Source organism: Protobothrops mucrosquamatus, unplaced genomic scaffold, assembly GCF_001527695.2.
Source record: "Protobothrops mucrosquamatus isolate PMUCROS unplaced genomic scaffold, P.Mucros_1.0 scaffold140, whole genome shotgun sequence".
NCBI classification, from domain to species: domain Eukaryota; kingdom Metazoa; phylum Chordata; class Lepidosauria; order Squamata; family Viperidae; genus Protobothrops; species Protobothrops mucrosquamatus.
Window position 1 is genome coordinate 514,737 of NW_015386506.1, and position 19,681 is coordinate 534,417.

Below are 19,681 nucleotides of genomic sequence, written 5' to 3' on the forward strand. Positions count from 1 at the left end.
CCTTCTCGCAGACTCCCGTTCTCAGCACATCCTCAAGATGGCGGCGGCTTTACGCTTGCGCAGAGCAAAACTGCACAATTAACGGCCTAGTTTCGAAGAATGTCTCTGCAGAAGTACGATGAGTAAAGCGCCTCCTGTGGCAAGACATAGAATTGTAAGATATGATAGGGGAACGGCGTGTATAGGCTTTCTGAATGGGAATTGTGTAATACAGGGGTAGTCAACCTTGGCTCTTTTATGACTCGTGGACTTCAATTCCCAGAATTCCTGAGCCAGCTTGACTGGCTCAGGAATTCTGGGAGTTGAAGTCCACGAGTCATAAAAGAGCCAAGGTTGACTACCCCTGGTGTAATATATTCGTTCATGGAAATTACATAAAAATATAAACGATGAGAAAAAGCTTATAGAACTCGTCCTTGGGGACCAGATGATGATAGATAACATGCTAAGATATCATCATAGAAGCCCTATTGACAATATTGTATTCTTCAAGCGGGAATCTACAGAAAGGAACTCATTTGACTTAGCCGACACAATACTTGTGGCACCTTAAAAGAACAGTAAGGGCTTACGGATCAAGGATTATTTCACAGGTTCATGAAGTATTGCTCCATGCATGATTGCAGGTTGGGGAGTGAGAACCATAGAAGTAACTTAGTGAAAAGCTGAGGGTGCAGTATAAGGTTATATGTATATAAAAGCAGCATGGTGATTATTTTAAGTGGCAACATAAAATCCTCCTGTTGATAAATTAATCTCCTGCAAGGGTATAGAGTTCTATTGACTTTGCTCAAGCTCAGATATAATTATTGGTTTAATTCAGCTTTATATTGGAGCCCTCTTGTGGAAATTTCTCCTCTTAAGAGAATATCATCATTCAAATCTGCTGTAGACTTGTTTTCAAGTGCATTTCACCCAAGATTTTACATTTTCATAACAAAGTGCTCTCTTAAACATTTTGAAAGCAGAGAACCTTGCCAAATTAGAAAAATATGTATCAATGAACAAGCTCTGCTTTTATGGAGGATTGATCAATCGAAGTGCCATCAGGTCAGAATGTCTATAGAGATTCTCAGTCATCCAGGTCATCATGGTTGTTCCAAAGGTGTTTTTTCAAAAAGCAACTGGACTTCCTTGTTTTTCTTTGAAGAAGTTTTGCTTCTCATCCAAGAAGCTTCTTCAGCTCTGACTGGATGGTGAGGAATGGAAGGATTTGTATTCCTTGCAGACCACTGGTCATTTGCATTCTTTTAGAGAGTCATTGAGACCACTTGGAAATTTGTCTGTTTCCTCAGAGTCACCTGAATAGTGCAAATGGGTATGGAGCCTTCTTGGAACTGCTGAAAGGACTGTGTTGTGGAGTTGTGGTCCCTGCAGAATGTTCTGAGTTGATTTTTAATGACCACACAGATATACCTTCTCCAGGGGTATGTTAGAAAATTATTAGTTGAGAGGATATGTCAAAATTGATTAATTAAATCATCTGCATCAGTTGTGATTGATGAGTAACATTTTATATGTTGCAAGATATAAAAGAGCAAACAAATGAAAGCCCATGAAATTAAATAAGCACTGTCTAGGGTTGGCTGTAATTCAATGATGATACACTGCCACAGTTTGAGCTAGGGAATGTAGGTAACAATGAATGCTATGATGCTCTGTAAAATTTAACAGATGCTAGTCTGGTCTTTTCACTTAATTTCTCTGGGTGCAAACGATATCCTATTCAACAAACTGGAACAAATATATGGTTACATATATTTACAAGTCCACTTAACTTGTGAAAACCGGAAAAGTCACTTTTCATCAGAATCACAATTCTAATCCAAAATGTTAGGTTTGGTCCGTCGGTGGTATCCAGAAATACTAACATATGCAATAAACACTCCTTGGGCACCCAATATGTTCATTGCTGTTGTTAAAAAGAATCTTAGTTTTTAAAAAGTGGAATGTTAACATATTACAAAACAAAATACCTGCTCAAGCATAATCTGCCTTTCTAGGAATACATTTCTTTGTGCTTATCTATACCCCAGAAGCATACGTAGGCAGTAAAATCGAAGACAGTTGTAGGAATCTGTAATATTGAACTATACTCGTTGCTTGGGGGTGGAGGTTTGAAAGATAGTAGAAACATCTTGGAAAGTTAGACAGAGTTATGAGAACATCCTGAACTTACAACTCCTGCTTGAATAGCAGGTATGACCAGGAGCAACTTTGTGCAGGTCCATTTTATGTATCAGCTGTGGTGTTCACTAGAATGGGGGAGAGGGGGGCTTCAAAACAAATCACATGCCCTATTCAACTTAATAAATTGCTGCAACATGTTCTACATAGGGCTGCCTTTGACGACTGCTCAGAAGTTACAGCTAGTCCAGAATATAGCGGTGTCAGCAGTGTTGAGTGTGCCACAATATGCCTGTATCACTGCTATTCAAAAGCTACTTTGGTTGCAAGTTGGTTTCCAGGTACAATTCAAGCCCTTTATGCCATAGGGCAGGGGTTGGCAACCTTACCTCTTTTATGACTTGTGGACTTCAACTCCCAGAATTCCAGAGTCAGCATGGCTGGTTCAGGAATTCTGGGTATTGAAGTCCACAAGTCATAAAAGAGTCAAGATTGCCTACCCCTACCATAGGGCCTGGTTATTTGAAGGACTGCAATTTCCAGTAATTTCTGCCTACCCAGTAAGATAGGGCAGAATGGGCATTCTCTAGGTCCCTTCATTGGGATCTGGAAAACCTACCCTAACTGTTTTAATACCTGCCCTCTAGAGTAGCATCTTCTGGAGATTCCTATGGCTCCCAACTTGAAGTTGTTCAAAAAAAATCTTCAAAAAGTGACTTCACTCCCAGGCCTGGTATTTGGGTGGCTGTCACGATCTATTGGTTTTCTTGTTCTGGTGTTGGGCTTGTTTTCATGCATGTCTCGTTTCTCTTATTGTTTTCTACTTTAAGCCAAAGCCATCAGGGAATTGGACAGCCTTTAAATCCAATACAATAAATCAATCTTGATTAATTTCATGTCCTCGTAAATGCATTTCTGTGCATTTTTTCATGCATACTAAATCACAACCACCACTTTCTGAGAATGTTCATAGAATCACAATTGAAAGGACACTCATTCACTTTGCTGCAGGATCTATTACACAGATGTCAAACTCGCCGCGTCACGTGACATGTTGCGACGTATTGCGACTTTTTTTGCATTGCTGGAGCTGGGGTGGGTGTGGCCTCCGTATGATGCAACCAGCCTGCGGGCTGGCTGTTTGACACCCCTGATCTATTAGATATCTCTGACAGGTGACCATCTAAGCTTCTGTTTGAAGAACTCCACTGTAGGAGAACTCCACTTCATAAAGCAGCCTGCTCTGGTCATACAGAAATTCCTCTTTATCTTTGGCCTGGCACTGGATCTGTTCTGCCCCTTGGGTCAATAAAAAATAAACCAACCCACCTTCTTCAAGTATTTGAAGACACTATTATATGTTCCCTTCACTTGTCTTTCCTGTAGTCCAATCATTTAACTATTCCTCGAAGAGTTTGGTTTCCAGATCCTTCATCATTTCAGTAACCCCCTCTGGACTTGCTCTAAAGTCTGAGTGTAGAGTACTCCAAAGGATCTGACCAGGGCAGAGTAAAATAGAACAATTACTTCCCAGCTACCTCAACATGATAATCAAAAGCAATACTCTAATTGGACACATTGCATAGTCAGTTGGGAAACAATCTTTACTCAATTAATAGCATTCAGGAAACAAGTAGCAGTACTTAGCAATCAGTCATCAGCAGGCAACCAGCTGCATCAAACAATCAGTGGTTTCTCCTTTATTTTCCTTTGTTCTGCCAACCTTTAACATATTTCCATATGTATTAACAGAAGCAGAAATACATTTGATATTAGCTTTGAAAGTGCACCTACTCAATCAATTCAAGTGTATGGCTCAGACAGTAATAATATTTCTAGGCAGAGGACTCCTACTTGTAACTATCAAAGGCATCATGAAACCTTTCTCACATGGAATTTTGCCAGTAAGCAAATTAATGGTAGTGATATGGAGAAAAAAGCAAGTATAAATGTTTGGTGGGCAATTATTCATTAAACCCCTACTTGGAAGCACATAATTAAGATATAAATAAAGAATATGATTGGATTTTGAAGTTCCTTGTTTACTACAAGCCCAAAAACTGATGAATTATAACAGAAAGAATTAAAAAAAGAAATACAGGGTTGAACAATTTCCCATGAAGAATATCTTGCCCATCTTCTAATGCAACAGGCAAGATGTTCAACACATTTTAAGATACATTTTCAGGGGTACAAAATCTTAATCTCAATTGCTGTCGGAATCCAAGAAATACCTGTATGCTAAACATGTAATGGTCAGGATGTATTTGACACATTATCATTATTTGTAAAGAACTTCCATTTTTCCTATTGACCAGCAAAAGGGAAAATCTGCTAATAATAGCATGGGTTAAAAAATATAAGTTAGTTTCACTGAGTGTTGTTTTAAATTTAAGATCTTACTACCTCTTGCAGTACACTGTTTCTAGATAGCGGTTTGGTCAAAAAAATGACAGTATCTGCTTCTGTTTCATCCATTTATTTGAACTACAACTCCCATAATCAATTAAGATAGATTTGGTAGCTTGGTGATGAGTTAGTTTAACAGGATATTATCAGGTGGGGAGGAATTTCATTCCATGATGTGTAGTCTCCTTTATCATTCCTGACCCTAGTAATACTGTAGTTAGAATTTCAATTTGATCAAGAAAATGCCTGCTTTACTCATTTTCACATCAAAACAGTGTCATCCAAGGCTAGTATAACAATCCTTTCCTGCAATATTATAATATACTTTGAGGCTAATACTCATTTCATAGGCTGCCTATGGTTGAAAACTTGGTAGTAAACAAAAACATAAGGCTCAAAACATCATGGTGATAATAAGTTTCATTTCATGATTTACTTCTTTGTAAAAATGAATGCATGTATCCTAGATAAGCTGAGATGAAATCCCAGGTTATTTCTTTTTTAAATAACACTTTGTTGTTTGGCCATCCAGGCAAGGAGTGTATAATTAGCTTTATTCCTTTTTTGTTACTCTTTCATTATTTGAAAAAATGGCGCTTAAAAAAAAAGCTAGAAAACACTTGTTAATTACAATTTGTTATTCCAGTTGGACATGTTCCTATTTCAAGTTTTCAACAGTATGCACATTTCAAGAGTAAATGTAAAAGATTTCCAGAGTTTGGGTTCTATAAATGCAGTGCTTTAAGCACTACATTATTATTCATATTGCTTCAGGATATGAAAGTAATAAGAAATAAATCAGTTGGTTAAATTGTGCCATGCTCTCTAATGTTGCAGAAGAATTTCAGGAGACAAGATTTCTTTATTTGTTGGAAACGAGATCCTCCTATTTCAAAGTTAGTTTCTTTCCCCTGGAAAACTTCACAGTATTGGCAGACTAAACGCAGTTATCATCTTCCACACAAACAAGGCCAGATCATTCTGGATAAGAAGTAGTCCATGCCAGATTCATGAAACTTCATGAAAATGGTGCAATCTGCATGTATTTCAAATACTACATTTCAAGTTTACCAAATTATGTGGACTATTCTTTTAAGACCACAGTGAGGTTTAAACTGAACCAAAGAGGCAGTTCTTCAGGCTTTCCAGCTTGGTTTTTACTTTAATGATGAAGTCGTCAGAGACAGGTGAAAGTGGAAGTCGTGGTGGGCCCATCGGGATCCCGGAAAATATTGTCATGACCGCTTTGATGTGTGGAACACCAAAGCCTGCCCAAAGTGCAAAAATCATTCAGTTAACATACTATAGCATATCTACTGATAGTTTTTAAGTGATGTGTTAATGTAATACAGGTAGTCCTTGACTTACGATTGCAAGTAGGACTGGAATTTCCATTGCTAAGCAATGCAGCCATAAAGCGCAACCACGTTGCTTAGCAATGGCAATCCTTGCAACTCTGGTTGCTTTTGTTAACCAAATCACCCAGTTGCTAGGCGAGGCAACTTCCCGCAGGCGTCTCATGACCAAAGTCAGGTGGGGAAGCTGACAGAAAGCTGCAAGCTTTCAGGCCAGCAGGCAGGTAAATCGCTTCTGCCAGAGGGGGAAGTGAGAGAATGGTGGGTCAGTGCAGGTTGGGGAGGGTCCGTGAAGGGATGCATGAGAGACATTGCATGGATCAGAGAGGGTGCATGAAAGGTGCAGTCTGTGTTGGGGAGGGTACATGAGGGCGGTGCAATAAGGGTTGTGGAGAGTGTGCGGAATTGTGCAAGAGTGCAAGGGAGGAGGTGCAGTGAAGGTCAGGGAGGTTGCGGGGGAGAGTATGAGGCTGGCGTGATTCAGGCATACAGAGACTAGGGAAGGTGCACAGTGGGAGACACTTAACCTAGTAACTTGTGACCTTCCCTGCTAGCTTTGTAGGGAAGTTAGCAAGGAAGGTTGCAGATAGCGATCACAAGCAGTCGTAAGCTGCAGTGTAAGTAACCAATCACAATCACGTGACTGTGGGGGTACCGGGATGGCCAGAACTCTGGTTGTAACCACCATTCATTCAGTGCTGATGTTAAGTTTGGTCACTGAATGAATGGTTGTAGGTCAAGGAGTACCCAAACTAAAATGAGAAAGGTAGGGATTCAGATTCAAAGTATAAGAGATATTTCAAAACTGGGATGGGTGTAATCATTGCCCCATTAGTGGCTCCTAAAGAAGGAGCTGGGTTAGAGTTAAGGAGGTGGGAACAAGTATAACTTTGTCTTTACTGCCTCCTTAATTCCTGGAAATGAATGGCTACTATGTGATCCTAACAAAGCATATGGCTTCTTTAAGGATCAGTTGACAGTTGCACCTGCTTCAGATTGCAATAGCTGCACAATCAAAAAAAAAAAAAAGGAAACAGGAAAAGGAGAGTCTGAATAAATAGAAAACAGGAAATCAAGAAATACAGTGCCTCTTGATTAATGACCACTCATTCAGTGACTTTAAACTTATGACAGTGCTGACTATATGGTACTTGTAACCATTCCTAGAAGTTCCAGCCATCACAGCAGTCATCTGATCCTGATCTGGGCCTCAGCAACCAGCCCAGATTTCTAACCTTTACAATGCCCCACAGTCTTATGATTGCGATTTGTGATCTTCCCTTGTCAGCTTCCCATAAGCAAAGTCAATGGGGAAGCCAGCAGGAAGTCAAAAGACTTGGTCACATGAGGTCCTTGCTTAACAGTGTAGTGATTTGCTTTACAGCAATAATTGGGACTGCTGGAATTGCTGTTGCTAAGCAGCACTGTTACGCGATATTACATTTTAAGACTGCATTGCTTAACATTGGAGTTGCCAGGCCCAATTACCATTAAGAAAGGACTACCTGTAGAAGAAAATATGAAGGGCAATTTATAAAAGAAACGAATGAAACATGGTTGAATGGAATTCTACAGAACTGAACTTCTAGGAGATGGAAACTAATTTAGGGAAAACTGAGAAGCATTCAGTCCATGTTAGGAAACTATTTAGCAGAGCCAAATGGATTAAATTACTGAAGTACTTACCGAGTGAAATGAGAAAGCCGAGGAACTCCTGAATACAGAACTAAGAGAAACAAAGTATTATTATTCATCTAATGCATTCAGTATTATATTCAAATCCAATAGACAGCTGTGGATCTGTCTCAATTGTCTTGATGGAAACAATCAGGAAAAAGATTTCTGAAGCAACTATTGTAATAGCTAAAGGTTACTTACATTACATATATTCCTTTGTAACAAGCAATTGGATTGAGTTACTTCCTATATAATTTCTTCACTGAATTCTATAGTCATTACTATGATATTTCTTATCATAGTAATAGCTGCCAACTTGGAAGTTGTCAAAATTACTTTAAAAAATTGATGGAGAATAAGGTGTTAACCAGGAGCACAAAAGGGAAAGGACTGTTTCTCTCTTGTCCTTGTTGGCCACTATGAATGATGAGAATATAAGAACACTGACGGCATCAACTTCTAAATGACCTTATCCAGAGTGAATATGACTGTTAATTCTGGAGTTTTCAGTTGCTTTTGAGGCTATTAGTCATAAAAGCCTTCTGGGGAGGATAATGAGCATATAATCATTATGTTGCACTTTACTTCCTGTTTGGACCTGTTATTTCAGAAAGCAATAGCAGAGGGTTAATGATCTACATGAGCATGCTATCATTACACAAACAACATTTCAATTGTTTTAATATTCACTTCAGGCAATTGGATCTCAGAGAACTAATGGAGCCAAAGGAATTACATTCTATTATATCATTTCACTCTGATTTCTATAAATGAGAAAGGGGATATTTTAGAACATTTTTCTTTTCAGATCCAGACCTCTTATGGATCACAACCTGATATGTCCCCATCAGTGGTAATCTAATTTGTTTAAGAAATTGTTTAAGAATGCTTGAAATCTGTTGCTTTGTGTTGTCATTTCTATCTCTATTAATTCATCCAAACACTGTTCCACTCTCTTCTAATCTGTATAATATTTCTGAATCAATTCCACACTTTCAATTTCATACTACTTTCATGTACATGCTACGGATTAATTTTTAATTTAGTTTAATTTACTAAATTTACATGATGCCCGACTCCCAGTGGTAATTATAGCAAACAAGCAACTTGCAATTGGCTTTAGTCAGACATTCTCTCCTCTCTCTCTCTCTCTCTCTCTCTATATATATATATATGTATGTATGTATGTATGTATGTATGTATGTATATGTATATATGTGTATATATATATGTATACACACATGTTAGAATACACACACGTTAGGATCTAATTGATCTTGAAAAAAGATGCTGCTAAGTTTATTACTTAGGTAGGAAATCAACTGGAAAACTCAGTCTCTAAGCTAGAGTGAAAAGTAACAACAAAAATCCAGAAGGCAGCAGTGGCAAACCACTTACATAATGCTAAACAAAAAGTAACACGAATGGGTCCATGTAATTCATCAGAGGCTGAATTTGACTTTGACTTACTTTTCAGCCAGAAACATCATACCTCATATTTTTGTGCTGAATACAAATCTCCAGAGGCAAAAGCTTCAAGTAGTAAGTTATGTATCCTGCCCAGGTAGTTATATGTACTGTTAAAAAAGAAAAAGAAACAGGGATACAAACAATGAAAAAGTAAATTAAAGCATTCAAGACTTGTCTACATAAAACAAGTAGTCGTTGGTTAACAACAGTATTTGGGACCAGAATTTCCATTGCTAAGTGTTGTGGTCATAAAAGGCAACATAACATGACTGCATGCTTAGTGACCATAATCCCAGCAGTCCACTGCTGTTGTTAATTAAATCCCACTGACTATTAGGTGAGGATCTACCCTGTTCCAAGCCATTTTCTCAGCTTGGTCCCTTACAGCCCCAAGTCTTGGTAAGGTAAGGGACTGCCTCCTCTGCCAACTCTTGAACTCCACCCATCTGCCTCCCACTTACCTGCTACCACCTTTGACTCCTGCCAGCTCTGCCTGCTGCATCAGACATCACTATTGTACTGGCTGGGGGCTTCTTTCATGCTGCTTTTTTTTTTACACTGGTGCAGATAGCCTTGGCTTCTCTTGCACTGTGCCCAGGACCTCCCTTTGTGCCCCACCCAGGTCTTTTTTCACAAAAGAAGCCTAGACTAGAGTATGAAGGAAGGTTGTGTTCTCCTTTTGTGCCAGGGCAGCTAGGGCCTTCTTTCACATGCCAAGCTTCTTTCATGAAAAAAAGCCCTGATTAGAGTGCAAATGGAAGTCCTGGCAAGGCACAAGAAAAGTCACAAGAAGGACCTGGACAGCACAATAATGGTGCACAGTGCAGGAGATGTAGCAGGATCAGGCCATGGGGACAGCAGGTAGGCAGTCAGTCAAAAGGTGGTCATAAATGTGGATGGGTCCACCTGGGATCTAATTTGGTTTGTGTGCCTACAGGAGTACTGCATGGCTGGAACCTGGAGGATTGGCTGGAAGTCCTGTCCTTCAACCCTGTCAAAACTTTAAATGGTTACTGCCTGAATGGACATTGGGCGAGAACTATCTGCAATTGCAATTAGAGCAAACAGTGCAGCAGTATTATTCCAGTGCAGAAGCTGGATATGCAACTGTATGGAGGATATCAGATTTCAAAAATTATCAGAAGTCAGTTTTCATGGAATTATTAGAAAATCTGGAATCCTTTGCTTAGCACCTTTCCATACCAGCAAAAGTATGATTCCTCAACCTTCCTTTTTAAAAGAAATATTCCTTCCAAGCCCCAAACCAATTTCAATGGCACACTGCTTCATTCACATTGGAGATTGGGAAAGCACTTTTTTCCAAATTTTAAAAATTGTGTATGATGCACATTCCAGAGTGAAGCACTTCAAAAACCAGGAACAGAATTATGAAAAGGAAATTATCAAATTCATAAGTAGTGATACATGTACTGGAGATGGGGGAGAGAGGAGGAAAGTCTTGTTATTTGTGTATTTAAAACATTACAACTGGCTTCACACATAGGGAAGCAGATAAAGGAAAAGAGGTTCTTCAGCTAGGACAGGACAACGAGTCACTAATAGCATAGATATTTGTCCAATGGACTCCTGTGACATTTGTGCAGGTATACAAAAGGAACAGAGATATTCACATTTCAATTACAAGTTAAATGATCCAATTTAAACTACAGAAGAGATGAGCAATGAGTTCTCCATGTATGTTTTAACTCAGAATCTAATGTAGAATGGCTCAAATTAAAAGTATTGTCTTTTCTTACAGAGAAGGGGGTAATTCTGAGTGTGAAAATTATCTAAAAATTACCAGCATGGTTAAGTGCTATGCAGTTATGCAATTCCACCTAAATCACATTTTTGCCCCCTACATTGTCGACATGACCCAAACGATAGGTATACCACAAACTACCAACACTCACTGGTAGAGAAACTAGGGATTCTGTTTATAGGTTTTAGCATCTGCATGTGAAAAATGAATGTGTACAAACGGAAATATTCAGGAGACAGACGATTGGCTCTTGAGTGCTTCAAACCCTGCCTGAATAGCTTAGGCTTCAAAAGTTAATGTTTTAACTTTTGTTAAAGATACTGTACAAAAGTATAACTAACTTTAAGCTAGTTCTCACATTTATACATATGTCTCAGTGATAAGTAATAATTCATATGCCATCTCATATTATTTATTACACCAACGCAATATTATTCACCACCAGTTGTATTAATTGGCCCTTAAATGTATCAGAATTGTAATAAGACTTGGGGTTTGTCTAATAGGACTCACAAGAATTTTTCTTAACATTTAATTCTTAAGGACTAAACAATTCTGAGAATAGAGTTCTCAAGATGAGTGCTTTTTAGTTTCAGTCTCAAAAGATCTGGGGGGAAAATGCTGGCTGGTAATTAGAATAAAGTTAGCTAGGAAGTTTTAAGTAGTCACAGTTCAAGCTCACCTTAATAAGCATTCATTTGGGAGGGAAAAACTGTTCTACAGAAGATACAGCATCCAATTCATAAAGGTCTTTCAGTCATGTACAAAAGACAACTTACCTTCCAACTGCCCCATTTGCTCCTATCACCAGTGAACTCAGGAGTTGCTACTTAGTAAGAAAGAAAAATGGTAGGTTTTATTTACACATCACTGGAGCCAACTGAAGTGTTCCAGTAAAACCAGTTGAAACTGACAGTTCTACACCATTCAACAATATAAGTCAAGCCGTTTTTGACATATAGAGATCCTCTGGCAAGATGGCAAGCATTTGCCACCCATGTCTCCTATTTCCTTGGCCAGCCCATCCAGCTACTCATTCCCTCCTTCTATTGATTTTCCATTCTGTTTATTGTTCCACTCAACAGCTTTTACACCCAAACCAGTGAAAGACTAGGACTGTGGCCATGTAGAGCATACAACTTAGTTAAAATATATCTTATTTTGCTCAAGGAAAGCACTAGGAATATTTATCAGGTTTTTTTGGGATGTCCTCAGAGAGGACATCCAAAACTCTATTTAGTTATGTTTTCAGAGGAAGCCATCTTATGTCTACTATAGCTAACAATTTTCTATATACAACCCTTACCTCATCCACACCATACAGAAACATAAAACTGTCTTGTTCACTTTTTTGCATACATTGCCTCAAATCCAGGAGGTCTCTGTCACTGAACTTCACCCCCTTAAAGGTAGGAATCTGTTCTTTCATACCATCTAATAATTCTTCAGCACGAACTGTACAAAAAGAGATTCACAGTAAACAAAGTTTTCAAATCTGATCAAGCAAGAGTCATCATTACTGTTGCATCATTGCAATAATAAACTAAACTTATTTGTTTATGAAACATGTATACTGTGTTGCAATTCTACTCAACAAAGCCAAGAATGGTTATTAAAAGTGGGAAGCTTTTCCTAGAGCAACTTTTTGCAATGTGGCATCTTCCAGATATTTTTTTAAAACCACTCCCAATTAAGATATTTGGGTCTGACCTATTGGTAGTCCTTGACGTACGACCACTATTGAGCCCAAAATTTCTGTTTTGAAGGGAGACATTTGTTAAGTAAATTTTGTCCCATTTTACGAACTTTCTTGCCATAGTTGAATCTCTGCAGTTGTTCAATTTGTGATACAGTTGTTAAATCTGGCTTCCCCGTTGATTTTGCTTGTCAGAAAGTCACAAAAGATGATCACATGATCCTGGGACACGGCAACAGTCATAAATATGAGTCAATGTGACCATGGGGATGCCGCAATGGTCATAAGTGTGAAAAACAGTCATAAGTCACTTTTTTCACTGCCATTGTAACTTTGAACAGTCACTAAATGAACTGTTTTAAGTCGAGGACTACCTGTACTACATTATTGTGAAGTGCCTTATTCTCTAATTTCACCAATAAATCAATTCCACTCTGTTCAAGAAAATTTCCTTGGAAGAAAACAAGCATGGAATAGCAGCCTTAAAGGAACATTACTTAGACATGATTTAAAAATTTAAGATAGTGAAAATGAATTACAGAAATTTAAAATGTAAACTGAATAAATAAAATAGAGCTGCTTATAACTAAAGTTATCTTGAAATAAACTGGATTTCTACATTTGTAGCACTTACTTTTAATGCCAGTGATAGGAGGAATGTGATAATAATAAAATGGGATATTAGGAGCTTCAGATGCAACGTCCCGGAAGAAGGCAACCAATTCATCTAAAGCAGGACAAGGGAGCAATGTGGAACATGGATTAATTGTAAATATATAACTAAAACAGGGTAAGCAAAAGGAAAAGCATTCCTTTGGGCTTTCATCTAGGACAGCATTCTTCAACTTTACACATTTTGGTTATTTTATCATTATCCAGGCAGAACTGTCAATGGCTATGCTAGAAAAAAATGGATGGAACCACAGTCTAGACCTTTTGGAGGGCACTGGGTTGTCAAAAGCGAAGATTTTAGCCTCTGAACACATATGTTCACTTTTTAGCTTCTTCTTAGCCTTTTCCCACAAGTGCAGGGTGTGCTTTTTTTAGATCAAATGTTGATCCATTACTTGTGACAGGAACTGACTAACCGGCTTGTCACTTGAGCCTGATGTCATGGGCAGAGAGACTGAGTGACTGGACCAAAGTCATGCAGCCAACTTCCATGCTAAGGTCTGACTAGAACTCACAGCCTCTTGGCTTCTAGGCTGTTACTTTAACCATTTGACCAGGCATGTCCAACCCACTGCACACAGGGCCCATGAGGTTCTGGACAGCTAGTAATGCAACCCCACAAGATCATAAACTTTTAACATTATTATATGATTTTATATTATAAAACTACAGGTAGTAGTCCTCGACTTCAAACCACAACTGAGTCCAAAATTTCTGTTGCTAAGTGAGACAGTTATTAAGTGAGTTTCTTTCCATTTTACAACCTTTTTTGCCACAGTTGTTAAATGAATCTCTGCAATTAAGTTAATAACACGGTTATTAAGTGAATGCGGCTTCCTCATTGACTTTGCTTGTCAGAAGGTTGCAAAAGGTGATCCCATGACCCCAGTCATAAATATGAACCAATTGCCAAGCATCCAGATTTTGATCCCGTGACCACAGGAATGCTGCAACAGTCCTAAGTGTGAAAAATGGCCCTAAGTCATTTTTTTCAGTGCCATTATAACTTCAAACAGCCATCAAACGAATGGTTGTAAGTTGAGAACTACCTATATATTACATATTATATATATAGCCCAAGACAATTCCTCTTCACTCAATGTGGCCCAGGCAAGCCAAAAGGTTGGACACCCATGAATTAAACCAAATGTGTCTTCACTGCTTGTAAATATTCAGGCATGCGTCTCGGATGAATAAGAACAGAAGAAGTTTCAACTTTTCCTTGAATGTTCATACATTGCCAGGATCTTTAGATGCCTGAAACAAAAAGTAATTCTTTCCAAGCAAGATTCTCATAGAGTCCTCTTTAGCCAGTTTAAAATGAAAGGGATAGAGTTGTAAGAATTTCAGCAACTGAACTATTTTCCATTTAGAGATTTATTCCCAACTTATTACACAGGAGTCTTCTCTAGCTTCTTTCTAGTGGCCTTCCAATGACCTGGCAAGGTATTTTTACTGATAAAAAGGAGCATGTAGCTGGCTGTTTAAAAACCTTTTCCTGACTGTTTTTAATTTGGGACCTGACCATTACATCCGCCGTGAAATAAATTTGATCTTCTAATGCCTTGACTATGAGTTCTAGGAACTGAAATCTTAATTGCCCTCGGACACAAGTTGGAAAAGGCTAACTTAAAAGGTAAAGTCTTTTTCATATTACCAATCCATGATCAAACCTGGGCATACTCTATAATTTTTCAAAATGGAACACAGATATTCCTCTCTTAACAACAGTAATCGGGACTGGTACCTCTCTCATTAAGAGACTTGGCCAAAAGTCAAAAACCATTTGACAAGGAAGGGTCAAATCGCAATCACTGTGTGCATTTTGAGGAATCTGGAGGGAAAATTATAGGCTAGAAACAGCAGTCAGCTAAAGAGCTGGTTTTGCAAAAACTGCCACCATTTCCAATATTTTATCACAGCTGTGAGCAGCTTATGACACCCCCCAAAAAAGCTTTCTCTGCAGAGCTTAGACCTTCCTCTGAATGATGGTGCAGTTTTCAATTCAAAACATTAGCAGAATCTTTAATATCACCCCAAACCTCTAACCAAAAGATGGCCCATCTTTATTTTAATTTACACATTTATGCATTTGTGAAACCTGCTTAGGAAGTGGCTGACAGGTGGGAAAACAATTCAGTGAAATGTAATGATCTATTCACCTTTATTCACCTCTTTGAAGAAAAAAGGGGAAATGACAGATATGCCATCCGCTCCTATCTGGGCTGCATGCTTGGCCTGAAAACGAAGAAAGGAAATGAAACGAAAAGATATATTTATATGACTATTATTAAATAAATAATTCTGAAAATGAGAAGTACTAAGCAGCTAATATGGCAATAGGGTTTGCTGATGTGAAACTGTATAAGGTCTCCAGTGGCTTAACAGTCAGAAGAAGAAATTTAGGAAGAACCCACCCTGATCAATGAGGCAGTTAAAAGTGGTAGGGGAGTACTGTACCTTTAAACTTGCAAAATTCTGTTAATGAAGCCTTAAGTAGAACTAGTTCATCTAATCATGTTTCCTGCCTGGTTTTACCTGGGAAGGCCAACACCTATGGCGATAATGAAATTAGCTCCCCCCCATTTTTTTTTTTTATCTTCAGACCATATTTGGGAATAATTCCTCCTAGTTGGAAAAGTTTTCTCCTTGCCTTCAGTATTCTGCTTTGCAAAAATCAAAGCACGGCAAAAAAGAAAAAAGAAAAGTGCACAGATGCACTCACCAGATCCTTTGATTCAGGTAAGCTCAGTGTTCCAACATGAATTATTACATGATCCAGCCTGCAGGGAAAGAAAATTTTTAAAGATATTTTTGATGACAGGCTGAGATTAGCATATGGGGGTGGTAATAATTAAACTGATGATTACTTATTTCACAATGTTATCTTGCTTAATGTGTTATATGACCCTGTTGTTTATCACTGATAAGCTCACATTTTAGCAATCTTACAGGAGGACGAAGAGCTATGTTCCCTTAAATGAAATGCAAATATCCCTTAGCCCCATTGTTGCAGCCGCCTAAAATTATACTGCTGAAGAGATGTGTTTAAATGAGCGTATCAAGCCTCAGATAATGCCTACTTTATTAAAAAAAAAACAACCAACAGCCACAGCATTGGGTGTTTATAGACTATAGAGCACTCTCTATAGTTATCTCATTGCATCAAATCTGAATTTCAAAATTTGGAGGCAACATAAGTGGATAGATAAACTTTATTGTCATTTTTTTACCGTGGGCACATTGGCACACATTAAAAATGAAATTTGGTAATCTTACATGCAGGTGTCCAGAACCATTTACTTGAAACTACATATTAAGTGAAAAAAGTCAAACCTTTAATTATTTTGTATCTGTTAACAGTTGAGAGCTTTTCCTTGAAAAGGCATATATACTACTGACCGACTCCAAAACTTAAGAATGTTTTTCTGCCAGCCCATGATTATTTTGTTGGGGGCAATCTAGTTTTCTCTCCAAACCATAGCTAGTACTTTGTTCAGTGGATGTTTTTCTCATTGGCTGGTGATACTGAGAGGGTGTGGGAAAGGAAACAATCTTCCTGGTGCAGGAAATGAGGACTTTGACATGTTAGGAACAGACGCAGCTGGGACTGGCAATGAAAACAGCAGCATCTATAACTGAGACAAGGGTCAAAGGTCTTCAAAATGCTCAGAATTTCATACAGCCAATCAGCATAATTATCAGCTTATCAACAATAATAATAAAGTTGGAAGGGACCTTGGAGGGACCTTGCTCAGGCAGGAAACCCTATACCATTTCAGACAAATGGCTGTCAAGTCTCTTCTTAAACACTTCCAGTGTTGGAGCATTCACAGCTTCTGGAAGCTGGTCGTTCCTCTGGTTTATTGTTCTAACTGTCAGGAAATTTCTCCTTAGTTCTAGGTTGTTTCTCTCCTTGATTAGTTTCCATCCGTTGCTTCTTGCCCTGCCTTCAGGTGAATAAGACAGCGTGAACAACAACTCTCTATCAGCTCTCTCTCTCCTGATGCCAGATCCACACTTTTATGTCTTGGAAAAAAGGTCTTTGCATAGAGTCTGAGGGATCACAATGACAGCAGCTACAAAGTCACAGTACAAATACTCTGATGGAGTGGAGTTCATAAAGGTGTTATTCTCATTTCTGAACCAGAATTAGTGCACAAGAATCTGGTCTTGCTCAGCAGTATTATCCCTTTCCCCAGATGCAATCTTTTTTTGCCTCATTGTCAGCCTCTGGATCTACATCTAACGATGAACTACCACTTCCAATAGCCTCAGCCAACATGATCAACGGTAAGGCATGTTGGGAGTTATTGTTCAGCAGCATTTAAAGTCCCACTTCTGCTTGAGACAAAATAAGGCAGATATAACTAATTCAATGTATCCAATCTGGTATCTTCCAGATGTGTTGAACTTAATTGACAGTTGCATAGCCAACCATCAGGAATTATAAACAACCAGGTCCAGCTCTGAAATGAACCAGGTTGAGGCAAACTATCATAGTAATCACTTCCTACTTTTCCTCTTTGTTCAACAACAGGAAGAAGCAGATAATTTGCAAGTAACAATTAACTTATTATAAATAACCATTTCTGCAATATTCTGTGAAAACAATCTCACTCACTGGTATTTAACCCCTCCTCCCCCAAAAGCAACAGCAGCAATAGGAGAATGCAGATTTCACAATCTAGTGTCTTTGCTTATTGTACTTAGGCAACAATTTCACAGAAAACAATGCAACATTTGCCACAAAAATTACTCACTTATCCTTGCCTTGGGTCACCCATTCCTCTGCCAACTGTTTTCTCTCCTGAATGCTTAGGGATAGACCTTCTCCTGTTGTTCCGTTCACTATAGTTAAAATATATACATTTGATATATAAAAAGAATAGAATATAAAGTGATTAAGAAACCAACAAAGAAGATTGAAAGAAGCTTTACATTCCATTCCCTACAAGGCATCTAAAGTGGTTGTAAATATCAAAACCTAATGGTGGCATCTTCCCTAGAATTCACTTGGCCACATCCCTCAAAACTTCAGGTGGAAAGTTAAAACAATTTTATGTGGGAGCATTCACAACAGACATATTTGGAAATAAAAACCAACAGGAACAATTAAAACTAAACCAACTAGAAAAATCAAAATGGAAAAACCGAGCAAGGATGACAGGCATTTTCTTAATACTGAGAAATCTAAATATTTTTTTCTGTTCAGTACATCTGCAACTTACATGCATTTATTTCTTATTTCTGATGGTTTACTGTTTTCTCCCAAGTCTTGTTGTTTGTACAAGAAGCCTTTCTCTTCTAATGCCCATCAAATGTGTCAGACACTTGGGAATTTCCAGCCACATACCAGAACGTCAGTATCAATACATTTGAAGGGCAGTAGAGATAATCCATCTAAGTTAAAAAATATTTCAACTTTTCAGTTTAAGACTTTAGAGTCAATTATTTATTATTTCTAAAACCCAATCCATTATTTTAAGTGAGCAGCTTTCCAAATACCTACAATAAAGGAACACTTTCCGTACAGGCTTTTTTCACCAACAGTACTTGAATATGGTATATAGAGAATGTGTGAACACAGGCCAGGGATCAACATGCTTCTGCAGCACTTAGTAAATGAACTGGGAAAGGACCCTGAGATAATAATAATAATAATAATGAAGTTGGAAGGGACCTTGGAGGTCATCTAGTCCAACCCCCTGCTCAGGCAGGAAACCCTATACCATTTCAGACAAATGGCTTTCCAGTCTCTTCTTAAAAACTTCCAATGTTGGAGCATTCACCACTTCTGTAGGCAGGTTGTTCCACTGGTTAATTGTTCTAACTGTCAGGAAGTTTCTCCTTAGTTCTAGGTTGCTTCTCTCCTTGATCAGTTTCCACCCATTGCTTCTTGTCCTGCCTTCAGGCACCTTGGAAAATAGCTTGACTCCCTCTTCTTTGTGGCAGCCCCTGAGATATTGGAACACTGCTATCATGTCCCCCCTTGTCCTTCTCTTCATTAAACTAGACATACCCAATTCCAGCAACCGTTCTTTGTAAGTTTTAGCCTCCAGTCCCCTAATCATCTTTGTTGCTCTTCTCTGTACTCTTTCTAGAGTCTCAACATCTTTTTTACATCGTGGTGACGAAAACTGGATGCAGTATTCCAAGTGTGGCCTTACCAAGGCATTGTAAAGTGGTATTAATACTTCATGTGATCTTGAGTCTATCCCTCTATTAATGCAGCCCAGCACTGTGTTGGCCTTTTTGGCAGCTGCAGCACACTGCTGACTCATATTTAAGTGATTGTCCACTAGGACTCTGAAGTCCCTCTCACAGTTACTACTATTGAGCAAGGTACCCCCTATACTATACCTGTACATTTGGTTTTTCTTGCCTAAATGTAGAACCTTACTTTTTTCACCATTGAATTTCATTTTGTTAGATAGCGCCCAGTGTTCAAGTCTGTCCAGATCCTCCTGTATCCTAAGCCTGTCTTCTGGAGTGTTGGCTATTCCTGCCAGC

The 19,681-nt window shown here is 38.5% G+C and overlaps 1 protein-coding gene across 1 annotated transcript in view; it reads right to left on the reverse strand.

Annotated features, from left to right (window-relative positions):
- Nucleotides 1-3,712: 3,712 nt before the first annotated feature.
- The window catches only part of NPL (N-acetylneuraminate pyruvate lyase), a 21,387-nt gene continuing 5,418 nt past the window's right edge, over nucleotides 3,713-19,681 (reverse strand). Inside the window, exons 4-12 of the mRNA XM_015813127.2 lie at nucleotides 17,932-18,019; nucleotides 15,894-15,951; nucleotides 15,331-15,406; nucleotides 13,131-13,223; nucleotides 12,107-12,255; nucleotides 11,580-11,626; nucleotides 9,061-9,145; nucleotides 7,578-7,617; nucleotides 3,713-5,804 (exon numbers count right to left, since the gene is read on the reverse strand). Of these exons, the coding sequence (XP_015668613.1) occupies nucleotides 5,647-5,804; nucleotides 7,578-7,617; nucleotides 9,061-9,145; nucleotides 11,580-11,626; nucleotides 12,107-12,255; nucleotides 13,131-13,223; nucleotides 15,331-15,406; nucleotides 15,894-15,951; nucleotides 17,932-18,019 (794 nt within the window). The 3' untranslated portion in view covers nucleotides 3,713-5,646. The remainder of the gene's footprint in view (nucleotides 5,805-7,577; nucleotides 7,618-9,060; nucleotides 9,146-11,579; nucleotides 11,627-12,106; nucleotides 12,256-13,130; nucleotides 13,224-15,330; nucleotides 15,407-15,893; nucleotides 15,952-17,931; nucleotides 18,020-19,681) is intronic.